The 16,111-nt window shown below is 47.5% G+C and overlaps 1 protein-coding gene across 5 annotated transcripts in view; it reads left to right on the top strand.

Annotated features, from left to right (window-relative positions):
* The window catches only part of LOC147617160 (catalytics), a 112,364-nt gene that overhangs the window by 7,219 nt on the left and 89,034 nt on the right, over positions 1-16,111 (top strand). For 4 of the 5 annotated variants that reach the window (XM_086776767.1, XM_086776765.1, XM_086776766.1 and 1 more), the window contains exons 2-3: positions 12,002-12,074; positions 12,201-12,222. In XM_086776767.1, the coding sequence (XP_086632893.1) occupies positions 12,002-12,074; positions 12,201-12,222 (95 nt within the window). The remainder of the gene's footprint in view (positions 1-12,001; positions 12,075-12,200; positions 12,223-16,111) is intronic. The other variant, XM_086776768.1, reaches the window with a different exon arrangement.

Here is a 16,111-nt window from a genome sequence, read left to right as displayed (position 1 = left end):
CACCTCCCCAATCCGAGTCACTCCAACCTTGGAGTCTGACTCCATCCGTCGTTCCCCCACTAGTGTCATAGAAGAGTCCAAGATCCTTCGTACCCTATAGATACCGCAAGATCCACAATCCTGCGTCCCAATGAGTCTTTAAAGGCGTCTGCATGAATGAGCTCAACAGCCCTACGAGAAAGCTTAAGTCCAATTTGGTGTTCAACAACCAAATCAATGAACCAACGAGCTTCCGATATAGAGGCATCAACCTGCTCACAAGGATCATTCATTGTAAGCTTGGTGTTCGGGTCCATCGGTGACGTAATAGGCTTGCAGTTCTCCATCCCAAAGGCCTCAAGCAACTCATGGACATATCGTTGCTGAGAAACAAAGAACCCCTCTGAGGCTGCTAAATCTCCAATCCCAAGAAGAAATGGAGTAAGCCTAAGTTGGTCATCTCAAACTCCTTTGACAAGGCAGCCTTTGTCATTGCTATGTGCTCCACATGACCGCCAGTGAGAATGCGATCATCTACACAAAGGATAATCAACGTGACCAAACCGCGTTCCCGAAGAGATACAAGTTAGGATTTGCAACTGATCTTTGAAATCTTGTCCGTAGAAAGAAGAAATCAATCTTCTGATTCCAAGCCCTGGGAGCTTGCTTAAGACCATACAAGGCCTTCCGCAACCTGTAAACCATCCCCTTTGATCCTGGAATCTCAAAGCCTAGAGGCTGCTCAACATACATCTCCTCCTATAAGTCATCATTAAGAAACGCAGATTTTACATCCATATGATATATGGGCCACCCGCTGAGAAGAGACAAGTGCAAGAACGGTTCGAATCGTGGTCATCCTCACTATCGGTGCTAAGGTATCCTCATAGTCGATGCCAAGCCACTGAGCATAATCCTTAGCCACAAGTCTGGCGTTGTGCCTTTCCACTGACCCATCAGACGTATACTTGGTCTTAAAGACCCACTTGACACCAATGACTGACGGTTTTGACGGCCTCGGAACCAACTCCCAAGTTTAATTCTTCTCTATGGGATCCAGTTTCACTTGCATGGCGTTCGTCCAAGTCTCCTGAGAAAGAGCTTCCTTCACGGAAGTGGGCTCTTTGTCTCGAATGATACGAGACATCAAAGCATAGTTTACCTGTAAGAGCTCCGCTAAATGACTTTTGTCACGAACTTTGTGCGATCTTCGAGGTCCGTCCTCTGGGGTCCACTTGGAGGGAAGCTTCATAACACCCGACTCTCGAAAGGTGTCTAACAACCACTTTGGTATTCGAACAGAACACGGAGCCTCCTGTTGCTACTGGGGCTCATCTCCAGCCTTGGGCTCAACCTCTACAACTGACTGAGGTTGTCTAGCTGGAACAATAGACTGGGAATCATCCTTAGACTCATCTAGTTCTCCAAGAAGTGGCGGCTCATCAACAGTGGAAGCTGGACATGCTCATCAAAGACAACATGTTTGTTGACAACAACCTTGTTCTGCTTTGGGTTATACAACCTGTAGCCTTTAGAAAGAGAGTTATATCCCACAAATACAAGCTTCTGGGACTTCGAGTCAGGCTTCCCCCTCTGCTTCTTTGGAATGTAAACATAGGCATCACTCGGAGACATCTGGTTTCTTGCCAAAATAAGCCTCAAATGGAGTCATCTTTGGTATTGAAGTCGTTGGAGATCGGTTGAGGATATGGACAGCCGTAGCCACAGCCTCTCCCCAAAGTGGACGAGGAAGATCACGATGCTCCAGCATCGTCCTCGCCATCTCCACCTGTAATATGCGGAAGCTTCGGAGAAGGATCGGTACTTCAAAACTCAGAAATCAGCACTCTTTTCGCGACGGAATTAACGCAAACTGAAAGGAGAAGTGCAGCAAATAGAGAGAGAAGGGGGAGATGGAGAGGACACAGTATTGGGTCCCAATTACCCTCTGTAGGGCCCCCACCACGGATGGTGTATTTGCTTTATTAGAATGATGTAAATCTGAAAACAAATACAGAAACTTGACCTTTTCTTGGCTGGAGAATCTTGCCCTTGACCTTCAGTCCTTCACCCCTTTGCGTTAGCAACTTCTTGGCTGTCCTGGCCCTTTTTTGCTTGAGCACTTGGTGAATTATGAGATGCTTTCATTGATTCTTGGCTGGAGTATTTATACTCCCCCTTTCATCCAGTCGGCCAGCTTTATAAAGCCTCACGACTAGGTTTTTTTTTAATGCAATATTGTGCTTTCACACTAGGCAATATGTTGGCCACTCTGCGCATGCCTGCTGGGACAGTACCAGGTTGCTGGGCACTCTGCGCATGGGTGTGGGACTGCCCCCTACACCTGGCCGACCTGCTGGGTAGGGTTTTTAGCCCTGTCGGCTGCCTGTCCAGAAGCACTAGGGCTGGCCGACAGCCCTTCCAGCCCATGCCATGGCTGGTGGGCACAGCCTGGGCCCTCCTGGCCCCTTGGCGGTGGTTGTATATCTCCCCCATGCCCACACTAAGGGTGCAAATCTTCGCACTGGGGTAGCCCTATGGGCTGGCCCCATCTCTACATGCAAACCTACATGCCCACAGAGGTCTGGCATCCAGTTGCAAACTAGATACACAGAACATCTGACATCATTCCAGAGGGAGGCTCACAGCGCGGACTGGCACTGTTTCATGTGCAGGACAGTGCACACCTGACCTTGGACTCATGTGCAGGACAATGCACACCTGACCTCGGACGACTGAGATGGATCCCTGGCTGACTCGTCCCGGACTGGGCTCACATGGGACCAGTTCACCATCCCAGGTCCTGCATCTTCTGTACAGAAATGTCTACGTGGCATCCAAGTGCGGGATGCACGTGACATCCCCTTCTGCTTAACTTGACGGAAGCTGCATAGCCTCCAAATAATCCGTCAATAATGCCGGATAGTCTTCGAAAAATTCTTTGTCGAGCCATACCGCTTCATGAGTTCCTCGGTCCTGAAACTTCGTGAGAAACTGTCGTAGTCTTCGGCCTGAGCCATGCCTGAAACGGTGCAGAAGGATCTGTTCTGGAACCATTACTTCTGCTTCATCAATAATGTTTGGTTCCGCTTCGTCTTTTACCTCTGAAGGGGGTGGACCTGCTTATGGCTTTAACCAACTGACATGAAATACATCGTGCATAGTCCAACTCGGAGGTAGCTTTAACTGCATAGACACCTCATTAATCTTTTTCCGAATGGGAAATGGTCCGAAGCTCCTGAAAGACAACTTTGGGCATCGCTTGCCCACCTGCTTCAATCTTTGCTTCATAATCCGAAGATACACCCAATCCCCTTCCGAAAACTTCATGTCCCTTCGGTCTTTATTGGCCTGTCGAGTGTAGGCCTCTTGCACTTTAGCCAATCTGTCTTTAACGGACTCTAGGATCTCCTGGTAAGACTCCGTCACTCTGTTCGCCTCCGGTACTGAAGACGAAGTCCTGGTTAACACAAAGACTGGAAAGGCCTTCCAAACGCTGCCTCATATGGAGTCCTGCCAATAGCTGAAGAAAAAGAGTCATTCAAAACAGCTTGAACTAAAGGCAAAAACGATTCCCACTTACCTTGCTGATCGTGGACATAACACTTCAGCACATCAAAGGCCAACTGGTTGTATATCTCTGTCTGGCCATCTGTCTGTGGGTGGAATGCACTGGAAAAATTCAACTTAGTACCAAAATTATTAAACAATGCTCTCCAAAAATGATTGGTAAACTTGGCATCTCGGTCTGACACTATGGTCCTAGGAATCCCGCCAATCGGGTACCAATGCCGAATGAATAGCTGGGCAACATTCTCGGCGGTCACATTGGCCTTGCAAGGAATAAGCATAACAAATTTGCTGAACCTATCAACAATAGTTAAAACACTGCGTATTACGCTTACTCGGACTGGGAGGCAGATTTGTGACAAAGTCCGTTGAAATGTCTTGGAAAGGACCCTCAGGAATTGGCAAAGGCTGTAACAACCCTATCTTCTTTCCACGAGGAGCTTTCACCTTTTGACAAATGTCACAGCGTTGTACATATGTAAACACATCACGCCTCATCTTTGGTCAATAGTATTGCCGTTCTAATTTCTCCAGAGTCGAATTCATGCCCCTATGACCACCTGTAATGGCGTCATGGGCATCATGGAGAAGAGCTGCCCGGAATGATTTCATGACACATAGTCGGCCTTTGTAGAAAAGCCAACCATCGCGTATCAGAAAATGGCATGGTCCTGTGGCATCCAATGCCTGTTCCCACTGTGTACCGAATTCCTCGGAATCCGCATACGTGTGCTTCATGTCTTCTAGTCTTGTACCAACAAGGTCAAGTCTAGTGGTTTGAATCGCAGATACTTGTCCCTTCCTGCTCAAAGCATCGGCCACTGGATTGGCCTTTCCTGGAAGGTACTCAATCATACCACCGAACTGCTGGAATATCTGACTCCAGCGGTGTTGTCGATCACTCCACTGTGCACTTGGCATCGTCTGAATCCAGTGCAATGCCTGATGGTCAGTGCGAACCTCGAAGTCACGGCCATACAGGAAATGTTTCCAATGTTTCAAGGCCTGTATAACTGCTAGGAGTTCACGATCATAGACCGAGTAGTTCTTTTCGGCGGGCAGTAACTTACGAGACATGTAAGCTACCGGATGACCATTTTGTTGCAATACACCTCCAATTGCGATGTTACTCGCATCGGTGATCACTTGAAATGGTTCGTCCCACGAGGCAAGGGCTAAACAAGGCGCTTCTGATAAAGCCACCTTGAGGTTCTGGAATGCCTCCAACGCTCGTGGAGTCATTCGAATCTTTTGCCTTCTTGTTTTCACTCACTTTAGCAGATTGGTGAGGTCTGCCGAGAGATCAGAAAACTTGTCAATGTGGGTGGAATATGCCTGGCATATACCCACAAATGATCTAATGTCATAAGCGGTCTGAGGTACTTCCCAGTTAACAATCTCGGCCACTTTAGCCGGATCAAGTCGAATGCCTTCAGCACTAATTATATATCCCAAGTAATGTACCTGGAACAGATAAAATTCTGACTTCTTTTCATTGACATAGAGCTCGTTGCTTTCCAGCAACTGAAGGACTTTCTCCACATCAATGTCATGCTGCTCAAGTGTAGCTGAAAATATGAGTATGTCGTCCAGAAATATGAACACACACTCTCCAATCAACTCCCGGAAAATACGCATCATCATGTGGTTAAAGGTAGCGGGGGCGTTCGTCAATCCAAATGGCATGACCACAAATTCATAGTGGGCCCGTTCTGTACGGAAGGCTGTCTTGGGGATGTCCCTCTCAACAATCCGTACCTGGTGGTACCTACTTTTTAAATCCAGTTTTGAGAACACCTTTGCTCCATTCAGCCTCTCAAGAATATAGTCAATTCGAGGCATCGGGAATCTGCTCTTGATAGTCAGCTTGTTGAGTGCACGATAATCGACACACAACCAAGAAGACCCATCTTTCTTCTTGACAAACAAGATCGGTGCTGCAAATGGCGACACGCTGGGGCGGATGAAGCCAGCTTGCAACAATTCTTGGAGTTGGCGGTCCAACTCCGATTCCATTGCCTTAGAAAGGCGATACGGAAACTTGCTCGGGGGTTCCGAGCCTGGGAGGAGGTCAATCTTGTGATCCTCCGGTCTGGACGGGGGGAGCTGGGGAGGGAGACTGTCCCGAAGAAAAATCTTCTGGAACTTTTCATGGTGAATCGAGTACTTCTCGGAAGCACTGGCCACCGTCTGGGCTGTCTGGATGTAAATCATCGCACACTGTGCGCCTTTCCTGACTGCTCGCTTAGCTTGCAAGTGGCTTATGAGCGGAAAGTTTGGAATACCTGGCTCACACTTAATGGTCACGGGGGGGGTTTGACACATTCCGATCGATCTGGAACGTGTGCTTGTCCCACTTGACATCAGGAAGAAACTTGTGAAACCACTGGATACCCAAAATGATGTCTGCTCCTACAAGAGGGGCAACCATAAAGTCACGCACAAACTCTATGCCCTGAATCACTAACTTAGCACCTAGAGCTTCATACTTGACGCTCGTTGTCATACCTGTGCTAAAACCCTCAACTTGTTTGTCCACGGGAGTCAGCTCGAAACGGGCACGCCTAGCGGCCTGTTCCGTGATCACATCCTCCGTGCTGCCGCTGTCAAACAAGACGACGACTCTCTGGCCACCTATGTAGCCAAAGGACTTGAGCAATTCGTTGCACTCATACTCCTGGTCATGGGCGCCCTTCTGCTTATCTTCGAGCTCCCGGCTAATAATTGCTCCAACTGAAGCACCGGGGGTTGAAGAACTAGGGGTAGCCGTTGGGGTCTGTGTGGGAGCTGTGCTCACCACGGAAGCTGTGGAGGCGGCGGCGGCCTTTGGAGGCTTCTTCGGACAATCCCGAGAAGTATGTCCTTTTGTGTGACAAAAGAAACATCTACCCTCCTTCTTGTACTGAGAAAGCTCCTTAGCACTCAACTTGCCACCTGTCTTGCCTACCTCCGCTTTCTGGTCTGGAGTAAGCTTTTAGATGCATTGTTCGAGTTCTTGGAGCCAGAGGCTCCCGGGCTCTGTCCTGGGGAAGACCCCGTCTGGTTCTGGCTTTTGCCCCCCGAGGCGTTAGCCTTGGGAGAAGCTGGCTGGGAAGTCTTGGGCTTGCCACCATTGTGTTTCATTTCTGCACTCTGCGCAAGCGAGAGTGCGTCCTCAAAGGTGGCTGGCCTAAACATACGCACCTCCCATTGGATTTGCGTGTCCAGGCCATACAAAAACTGCCCTTTCTTGTCCGTAGATAGCAGATAAGCCTAATTGCAGACACAAGGTCGAAATTTTATTGGCAAACTGAAGGACTGGTTGCGCGTTCTGACTCGCTCCCCTGAACTCGTCTTCGAGTCGCTCAAGGTAGTGGGGCGGTAGAAACCGCTGCTTAAGGTCGCGGACGAACTCGTCCCACACATAAGCTGCCATACTTGCTCTGGTGTGGGCATGAGCCCATTGAGTCCACCAAGGAATGGCCTCACCTTCCAAGTACCAACTAGCTAAGATCACTTTGTCAGTATCTGTTTTCCTAACTGCGGCAAATTAAGCTTCAAATTGATGTAACCATGAATAAAGAGTAGTGGGATCGAGTTTACCATTATACTTACTGAAATTCATTTTCTCGGGAAAATGATTCGAGGGTGCCGCCGGTGTCAATCTGGCGTCCAAAGCTCTGAGGTAACGCTCGTGTTCCACTCGTCGCATGGCGTCGTCTTCTCGTTGTCGAATCTCCAATGCACGCATCTGCATCTCAAGCAAGGAACTTGGCTGCGGCTGTGACCCCGCGAGAGGGTCCCTGTGACGAGGATCTGGTATCTGGGATATGGAAGGAGAGGGAGGAGGAGATGGAAAACGCGACGCTGGGGAGCGAGAATGCTCCTCCAGAGCCAAAATCCGCGCCTTCTGCTCATCCAACTTGGTTGTCTGGTCTGCGATTGCTCGCATCATCTGCTGGAACATGTCTGTGACACTCAAGCCGGGTGCCCTAGCTGGGCTGCCTGGTGCACTCTGGTCCCATGGTTCTGGTTCTCTCTCGTCGCCGAAACTCGCCATAGCGGGAAAATGCAATTCCTTTCCGGAACGCAATCTGACCATCCACTATCTGTGTGGGAGACTTCCGGAGGCTTCCGGAGGCTAAAAACCAACCGTCCTTCGAGGGACAGGAGTCACTCCGAAAGGGGTAGTCCACCGGCGTCTAAAAACCAACCACACGGGTGAAAAAATTTTCTGGTTTTCTTTGCTAAATCTTTGTCCTTGAAGTAGGCTCTGATACCATTGTAATATGCGGAAGCTTCGTAGAAGGATCGGTACTTCAAAACTCAGAAATCAGCACTCTTTTCGCGACGGAATTAACGCAAACTGAAAGGAGAAGTGCAGCAAATAGAGAGAGAAGGGGGAGATGGAGAGGACACAGTATTGGGTCCCAATTACCCTCTGTAGGGCCCCCACCACGGATGGTGTATTTGCTTTATTAGAATGATGTAAATCTGAAAACAAATACAGAAACTTGACCTTTTCTTGGCTGGAGAATCTTGCCCTTGACCTTCAGTCCTTCACCCCTTTGCGTTAGCAACTTCTTGGCTGTCGTGGCCCTTTTTTGCTTGAGCACTTGGTGAATTATGAGATGCTTTCATTGATTCTTGGCTGGAGTATTTATACTCCCCCTTTCATCCAGTCGGCCAGCTTTATAAAGCCTCACGGCTAGGTTTTTTTTAATAAAATGTTTTCACATTATGCAATATTGTGCTTTCACACTAGGCAATATGCTGGCCACTCTGCGCATGCCTGCTGGGACAGTACCAGGCTGCTGGGCACTCTGCGCATGGGTGTGGGACTGCCCCCTACACCTGGCCGACCTGCTGGGTAGGGTTTTTAGCCCTGTCGGCTGCCTGTCCAGAAGCACTAGGGCTGGCCGACAGCCCTTCCAGCCCATGCCATGGCTGGTGGGCACAGCCTGGGCCCTCCTGGCCCCTTGGCGGTGGTTCTACATCTCCCCCATGCCCACACTAAGGGTGCAAATCTTCGCACTGGGGTAGCCCTATGGGCTGGCCCCATCTCTACATGCAAACCTACATGCCCACAGAGGTCTGGCATCCAGTTGCAAACTAGATACACAGAACATCTGACATCATTCCAGAGGGAGACTCACAGCGCGGACTGGCAATGTTTCATGTGCAGGACAGTGCACACCTGACCTTGGACTTATGTGCAGGACAATGCACACCTGACCTCGGACGACTGAGATGGATCCCTGGCTGACTCGTCCCGAACTGGGCTCACATGGGACCAGTTCACCATCCCAGGTCCTGCACCTTCTGTACAGAAATGTCTACGTGGCATCCAAGTGCGGGATGCACGTGACACCACCACAGTTTGGTTCTTTTGTTTAACCACTCCATTCTCCGAAGGTGAACCTGTATTGGCCAGCTTCAGCTTGATGCCATGTTCCACACAAAACCGCACAAACGCATTAGAAGAGAACTCTCCTCCTTTGTCAGCTCGAAGAGTCTTTACCTGTAATCCAGACTCCTTCTCCACCATAACATGCCACTCCTTGAACCGAGCAAAAGCTTGGTCCTTCTGGGAAAGGAAATAAACCCATGTAAATCTGCTGCAATCATCAAGCAGCAGCATAAAGTACAAAGAACCTCCCAAGGATGGGGTCTGCATAGGTCCACACAAGTCAGTGTGTACCAACTCCAAAGGTTTCGAAGCTCGCCTAGTAGCTTGCTTTGGAAAAGATTCCCTATGCTGCTTACCACGGATGCAAGAACTACAATGTCCCTGCCTGCTGCCAACATCTGGCAAACCATCCACCATCTGGTCCGGTAAAGCCCGCCGTAGCGCATTCACATTCAAGTGGCCGAAACCGAAGTGCCACAAGTCACCGATCTGAGTGCCTGTAAGAGAAGAGAGTGCTGAGAATTTGTAGATACCATTCTCCACTGCGCCTTCCCATACAACCTAGCCTGTTTCTTTGTCCCGTAGAGCAATAGAATGCTCCTCAAACTCAATCCGAAAGCCAGTCTTGCAAATCTCATGCACGGACAATAGATAAAAACCAAGTGTTGGGACATAAAGAACACGAGAGGAATACTTCCCCCCTTTGCCATCGGGAATAATCTCCATCCTGCCCTCACTGTGAATTGGTATAGTGGAATTGTCGTCGATGAAAATGCGACCTGACTGTCGTTTAAGATCCTGTAATAACTCTCAGGAAGGAGTCATGTGGCTTGAAGCACCACTATCGAGAATTCACTCCCGAGTATCCCTGGCGGTGAAACCAACTGCCTCCCTGCTCGAAGAAGATGAAGCATTTGTGTCCAAAATTTCCAAGTGCACAAAAGCTGGAGTCTTGGTAGCTGAAGCTGAAGAATCAACATTCTTCTGGGTACTCCGCTTAGGACATTTTCTCCAATAGTGGCCTTTCTTGCCACAATTGTTACAAGTCCGCTCAGCCTTCAAATTATCACGCTTTGAATCGGGCTGCTTCTTAGAAGACTTCCCTTTGCCCTTGTTGTTACGACCTCTCGATCGCTGGCCAATCAAGGCCTCAGAACCTCCGCCTTGTGGAGGGTTTGTAAAATGGTATTCCTGGTCCAAGACCATAGGCACAAGCTCCTCCCATGTGATGGTGCTGAGCTTGCCATTGGTGATCAAAGAGGAGTAGAAAGTTGAGTACTGAGAGGGCAGATGAGACAACAAAGTGATGGCCATGTCCTTTGAAGATATCTCCTTCCCAGCAAGCCTGAAGAACCTCTTGCTGAAGAGCCTGCAACTTGTGCTCCTGCATCGTCGAAGACTTTGCAGGATTCATCACCCGCATCTGCACTTCCAAGGAGATCTGCTTCATGGGTAATACCCTGTTATGTTATACAAAGAAGCCAAATGTTGCCAAATCCCTCTGGCCAGCGTCATATGTTTGATATAATTAATCACATGTGGTGTGCAAGGAAGATGAAAGAATGCACACGGGCATTGACACGATCCCACAACTGTGCCTGAGCCTCCCATTCTTTCCGAGTAGAGGGTAAAAGCTCCTCGTCCTCCAACTCCGGCCATGGAACACCAACCACAATGAAATCAGCCAAGTCATAAGACTCCAAGACAGACTCCATTACCTTCCATATGCTGTAGTTGGTCCCGTCCAACTGTTGATCCACTGGGAATGTGGGGAGAGTAGGGATCTTCACGTGCTTCTCAGCCATCTCAAGGGTTCACAAGGTCTTGTGAAGGGATGGTGGGTGGGAAAAAAAATGAAGAGGCTGCAAATAATATGCAAGGTGGCTGTCCAACGGTGATGGCCGCCTTCTACCCAATCTCCAAGTCCCGAACAGCCCAAGCAATCTCCAATCAGCACCACAAATCAGCAAACCCTCAAGCTCCCAGTGTCTCCAAGCTTCAAGCGACCTGGGGCTTTGATACCATGTCGGAATGCACAGCGGAAATATGAGACAAATGTAGTAGAGAGCAAAACGCAGAAGAGAGAGAGAGAGAGAGAGAGAGAGAGAGAGAGAGAGAGAGAGAGAGAGAAGCTGTATAAACTCTGCTCTATACACAAGATCCGGCACAAAAAATGAGTGGGGACCATGGGTGGTATTTATACCACCCACTAGTGCTGGTCGGCCAGCCTAAAGGCAGCCGACAGCAGACTGCATGTCCACGACCAGAAAAAAAATAGCCAGTCAGCCTGCGTAAACCAGTCGGCCAGGACATAAACCAGTCAGCCAGAAGAGGAGTCGTCCGGCCAGCACACTACTGCCCCACGAGTCACGACCATAAAAACGGGGGAAAAAACATGGAAAACTGGGGAAAAATGGAGAGAACTCCTGGGCGGGCACACCCACAACAGAGGCCCTCAGTGAGTACTAGGGTACAGACAGGAGATGACTGCTAACAAAGTACCCGAGGCTTTGTTGATCCACTTCAACTATACATTTAGCCCGCCTCCTTATAACATGCACACAGGTGTGGAAAACAGTCCTTGTGGGCTTTATGTATGCAGTCAGTTGCCTTGCTACACATGCATAGGTGCGGAGAACAGTCTTCTCATGGGATTACTGCCTTGCTGCATATGCAGAGGCATGGAGAGCAGTCCTTGTGGGGGCTTGTTGTCTTGGAGCACTTGCCTGCTTTCTACTAGTCACACACTCTTGCAGCAACGCGTTGTTGCCAGGTCTACTCACCGGTGTTGTTGCTGTCAGACTGGTTTTGTCCCTTCTGCCAAGTTAACAGCTAGGAATCAGGTGTTAATTTTATTTATTTATTTTTTTGTTCAAAAAATGTAACCTTAAATTTGAATTAAACAAAAACATAGTTTTTGGTTTTCAACAATTATAAACATACCCATGCCAAAAACCGAGAAGATTTAGTATGCATATAGAATACAGGTAAGCCACATCTTTTATTTAGGGTTCTTCCATGCATCAGGGAGCCAATATTCATTAACATGGCATAATGGCACAGGTTGATTGGTTTCCTTGGGGTGAAGAGGCGTTTGCAAAAGCAAGGATAGAGGATAAACCAATTTTTTTGTCAGGTATTTTTGTAAACATTCAACCTTTTTTCCCTTTCGGCACAAGGTTAATCCCTTTGCTCTTAAAATCTTTTTTTTTGGACATGCTTTGCCTGCTTTTTTTTACATGGTTTTGGCACTACCGTGAAGTCGGCTACAGCACCTGCCATTGGTATGTTCTCTGCACTTTTACTGAATTTAATGAAACTGCAGAATGCAAAATAGCATGTACAGAGTGGGGTATAGCTTATGCGATTTACCTTGTATTCAAATCTGATACTGGAAGCTGATGCCACAAGAGTGTCCGGTTAATACGCTAGGCAAGGACCTTCCAGAGAGGCTGAGTGCAGAGGGGCTGCAGTGGCAGCATGTAAGGTTGCATGTTGGGGAATGGTGTACCACTTGGCTAGAAAAGGATCAAGTTGATGAACATTGTTGGTCTTTCAGAGAAAGAGTGGCATTACTCCAAATAAAAGGTTATTTTCTTCTTACCACCAAAAGTGGGATGAAATTGCCACTTGGATATCAGTCTAACCTCTGCATGGTAGCCCTTTTAGGGTAGGGTAGATCCCGCAATGTCAAATCCCCAAGGATCTCCTGGTAGAGCAATCCTGAAACACGACTCGAAACCTGCAAAACAAAGCCAAACAACGTGAAGGGGGTGGAGGCCTGACTCACCACTCAACCATGGCAGCCGTGGGCAAAAGCCACAAGTCTTGGCTGTCCCCACCGAGCCACGAGCTGAGCTAACTAGCAAGATGCACCGACCAATCTCTACTCCATGACGTCCCATACATCCACGGAGCTACCCTCGCGGGCCTCGAGACTGCTACCGGCCTCGGCTCCATGAAGCAGGTGCACGTCTGCACTAGATCTAGGCTCCTGACCGTAGAGCTCTCGCAAAGACTCGCGAAACTCTATGACCAATTGACTAACCTTGGCCACCCTTTTATAGGTTCTTGGCCGGTCATCGAGCGTCCACACTTGGGTGCCTGCCCGTCAGTCCATCCCTAGTCTAGCTTGCCAATCAGCCTGCCTAGCTCCAAGCTTCCCCAAGCCTCGAAGCTAGTCTTGTGTGCGTGTTGCACACGGTAGATACACTCTGTGCACATGACATACTTCCCTTCCTCTAAGAGCTCACTCATGAGCTCAGTAAAAACCTAGGGTAGTCCCTTTGAAGGGTAGTCAATGTCTCCCATGTAGTGTCCTCTTCAACACGATCCTTCCACTTGATCTTGTATTCCGTGAGTAGTGTATGCCGCAATCGTCTTTCACGAAATCCAAGAATTATGATTTCTTGAGGAGTAACTAATTGGTCCGCTCTACCCAGTACTTAAGTCTATTGACATGAAATATAGGATGAACTTTCACATGAGAAGGCAAATCCAATTCATATACAACTAAACCAATCCGGCGTATAACCTGAAATAGGCCGCAGTATCTAGGGGATAATTTTGGAGATCGACTTGTCCGTAAAGTCTTGGAATCTTTCGGAACTCGCAAATACACCATCGTTCCTTCAGAGAATTCTTTCGGTGAACGATGTCTATCAGAATAAAATCTATCTCTGTCTTGAGTGCTTCTAATAGATTCCTTCGCAACTTGTAATATTTCTTGCATGTCTTGCAAAAAAGTATGTGTTGCATCATGCTGAAGTCCTGAAAATTCCACGGTAACAGGTGATCTAGGTTGAAATCCGTATATAAGCATAAAAGGACTAAAACCTGTACTCGCATGCTTAGTATTGTTATATGCAAATTCTAACATAGCAAGATAATCCTCCCATGAACCCTGTCTTTTGGAGACATATGCACGAAGCATGTCCTCCAAAGTTTGATTCACCCTTTCAGTCTGGCCATCAGATTGAGGATGATTTGAGGAACTCACATTCAAAGTTATTTCCAACTTCTAAAAAACAAGCCTCCAATAGTCACTTGTAAACTTAGAGTCCCTATCACTATCCTGCGGTAAACCGAACAGTCTAAACGATTGCTCAATAAACTGCCTTGCTAATTGCGTAGCTTTAACAGTCATCTGCGTAGATAAAAATCTAGCCATTTTTGTCAAGCAGTCCACCACAACCCAAATAGAATCGTGGCCTTCACGTGTTCTTGGCAATCCGGTAATAAAATCCATGGAAATACTTTCCCATTTATTACCCAGGATTTGCAAAAGATGCAACATCCGAGCCTGTCTAAAGCATTCAGATTTATTTACTTGACAAACCTAACACTTGAGGACATAATCTTCTACATACCCTCTTATCTTTGGCTAATAGAAAGCGTGTCTCACTAAAGCTAATGTCCTGTGTACCCTGGGGTGTCCAATAGAAGGGGCGTCGTGACACTTCTTAAGAATCTTGGACCTAATGTCTGGGACCTGTGGTACACAAATTTTGTCATTACGGAACAGTAAACCATTCTGAATCATCCACTGGTCTCCCGTAGTTTGAATGGTAGGCTGCTCAGTCACTGAGTCTTGGTCAATCAATGAGCTTCCGTCCTGGATTCTCTGTCAATATGGACTAAAATAACTATCAGTCCTACAAAGCAATGCCTCCAAACCTTGAGAGCGTAAATGATAGTATAAAGCTCCTTCTCAAGAGTTGGCCAACGAGATTGAGTGTCGTCCAGCTTTCGACTCTCGAAAGCAACAGGTCTGCCATCTTGGAATAGAGTAGCCTCAATCGCATAGTCACTCGCGTTAGTCTCAAGAACGTAAGGCCGACTAGGATCGGGTAGTGCTAAGGTAGGGGCTTCCTTGACTTTATCTTTCAAAAGTTTGAAGGCTATATCCAAATCATTATTCTAAGGGATAGGCAGATTCGACTTACGTCCAGGACCTTTCAACAAGTCGGTCATCGGTAGTGTGAGCTGAGAGTACTCCCGCACAGATTTTCAAAGAAAAACAACAAAACCGAGAAAAGAACGAAGTTGTCTCACTGTGTGCGGTATTGGCCAAGCCAAAACCTTCTGAACTCGGTCATAGTCAATGTTCAACCTGTCTCTTGTGATCTTGTGTCCCAAGTAAATAATTTCCGTTATAAAAAACTCACATTTACTTAATTTAACATACAGTCGATTCTGTCTTAAAATAGTCAAGACAATCGTGAGGTGTCTAACATGATCCTGAAGAGTACGACTATAGACTAAAATATCGTCCAGGAACACCACCACGAACTTGCCCAAATGTTCATGAAAAAGATCGTTCATCATTTGCTGGAAAGTGGCTGGAGCATTGGTCAACCCAAAAGGTAATACGAGAAACTCGTAATGGCCATACCTAGTCCGAAAGGCGGTTCTTTCGACGTGCCTTTCATGAATACGTATCTGGTGATAGCCAGTACGTAAATTGATCTTTGTGAACTACTTCGCTCCGATAAACAGTCAATCAAGTCATTTGATCTAGGGAGAGGATAGCGGTTCTTGATTGTCACTTTGTTGAGTCTCTTGTAATCTACACAATCGCTAGGTGTTGTCCTTATTTCTCCTAAGTAACACAAGCGCACCCCAAGGTGATTTACTTGGACGGATCTGGCCCATCCTCAAATAATCTGCGAGTTGTTTAGCCAACTCATCTTCCTCAGCTTGGCCCATCCTGTAAGGCGGAATGCTAACAGGTTGAGCACCAGGGACTAGATCAATACGATGATTCACTGTCCTTTCGGGTGGTAAGCCCGATGGCAGCTCCTTAGGAAATACATCTTGAAACGAGTAAAGTAACTTATTCAATTCTTTGCTTTCAAACACACTTAATTCATTGACATCCATTGTTACGACCCTGTGTTTTTTCCTCTGGACAACAAGCAGGTGGGCACGGGCACGGGATGGACAGTGTGAACAGGCATTAGTTGGATATGAAAAGAAAATTCACAAGTGTGGTGAGTCCAAGTGTGAAAGGGGACAAAAGGGATTTTATTGTTTATAAGGTTTTTAAACCTTTGATGGCTTAAAATATTAATATATTTATAAGCATGCGTTTTGCTGATTGCTTTTGGTGTTTTTGAAAAAGCGATCGCCTCTTTATAAAGATGGGGTGGCGCAGGGAGCAGCGTGCATCCC

Source organism: Cibotium barometz, chromosome 37, assembly GCF_041138505.1.
Source record: "Cibotium barometz isolate CiBa-2024 chromosome 37, ASM4113850v1, whole genome shotgun sequence".
In the NCBI taxonomy this organism is placed as follows: domain Eukaryota; kingdom Viridiplantae; phylum Streptophyta; class Polypodiopsida; order Cyatheales; family Cibotiaceae; genus Cibotium; species Cibotium barometz.
The sequence above is the reverse complement of the archived record's forward strand: the minus strand, read 5'-3'. Positions and strand labels throughout refer to the sequence as shown.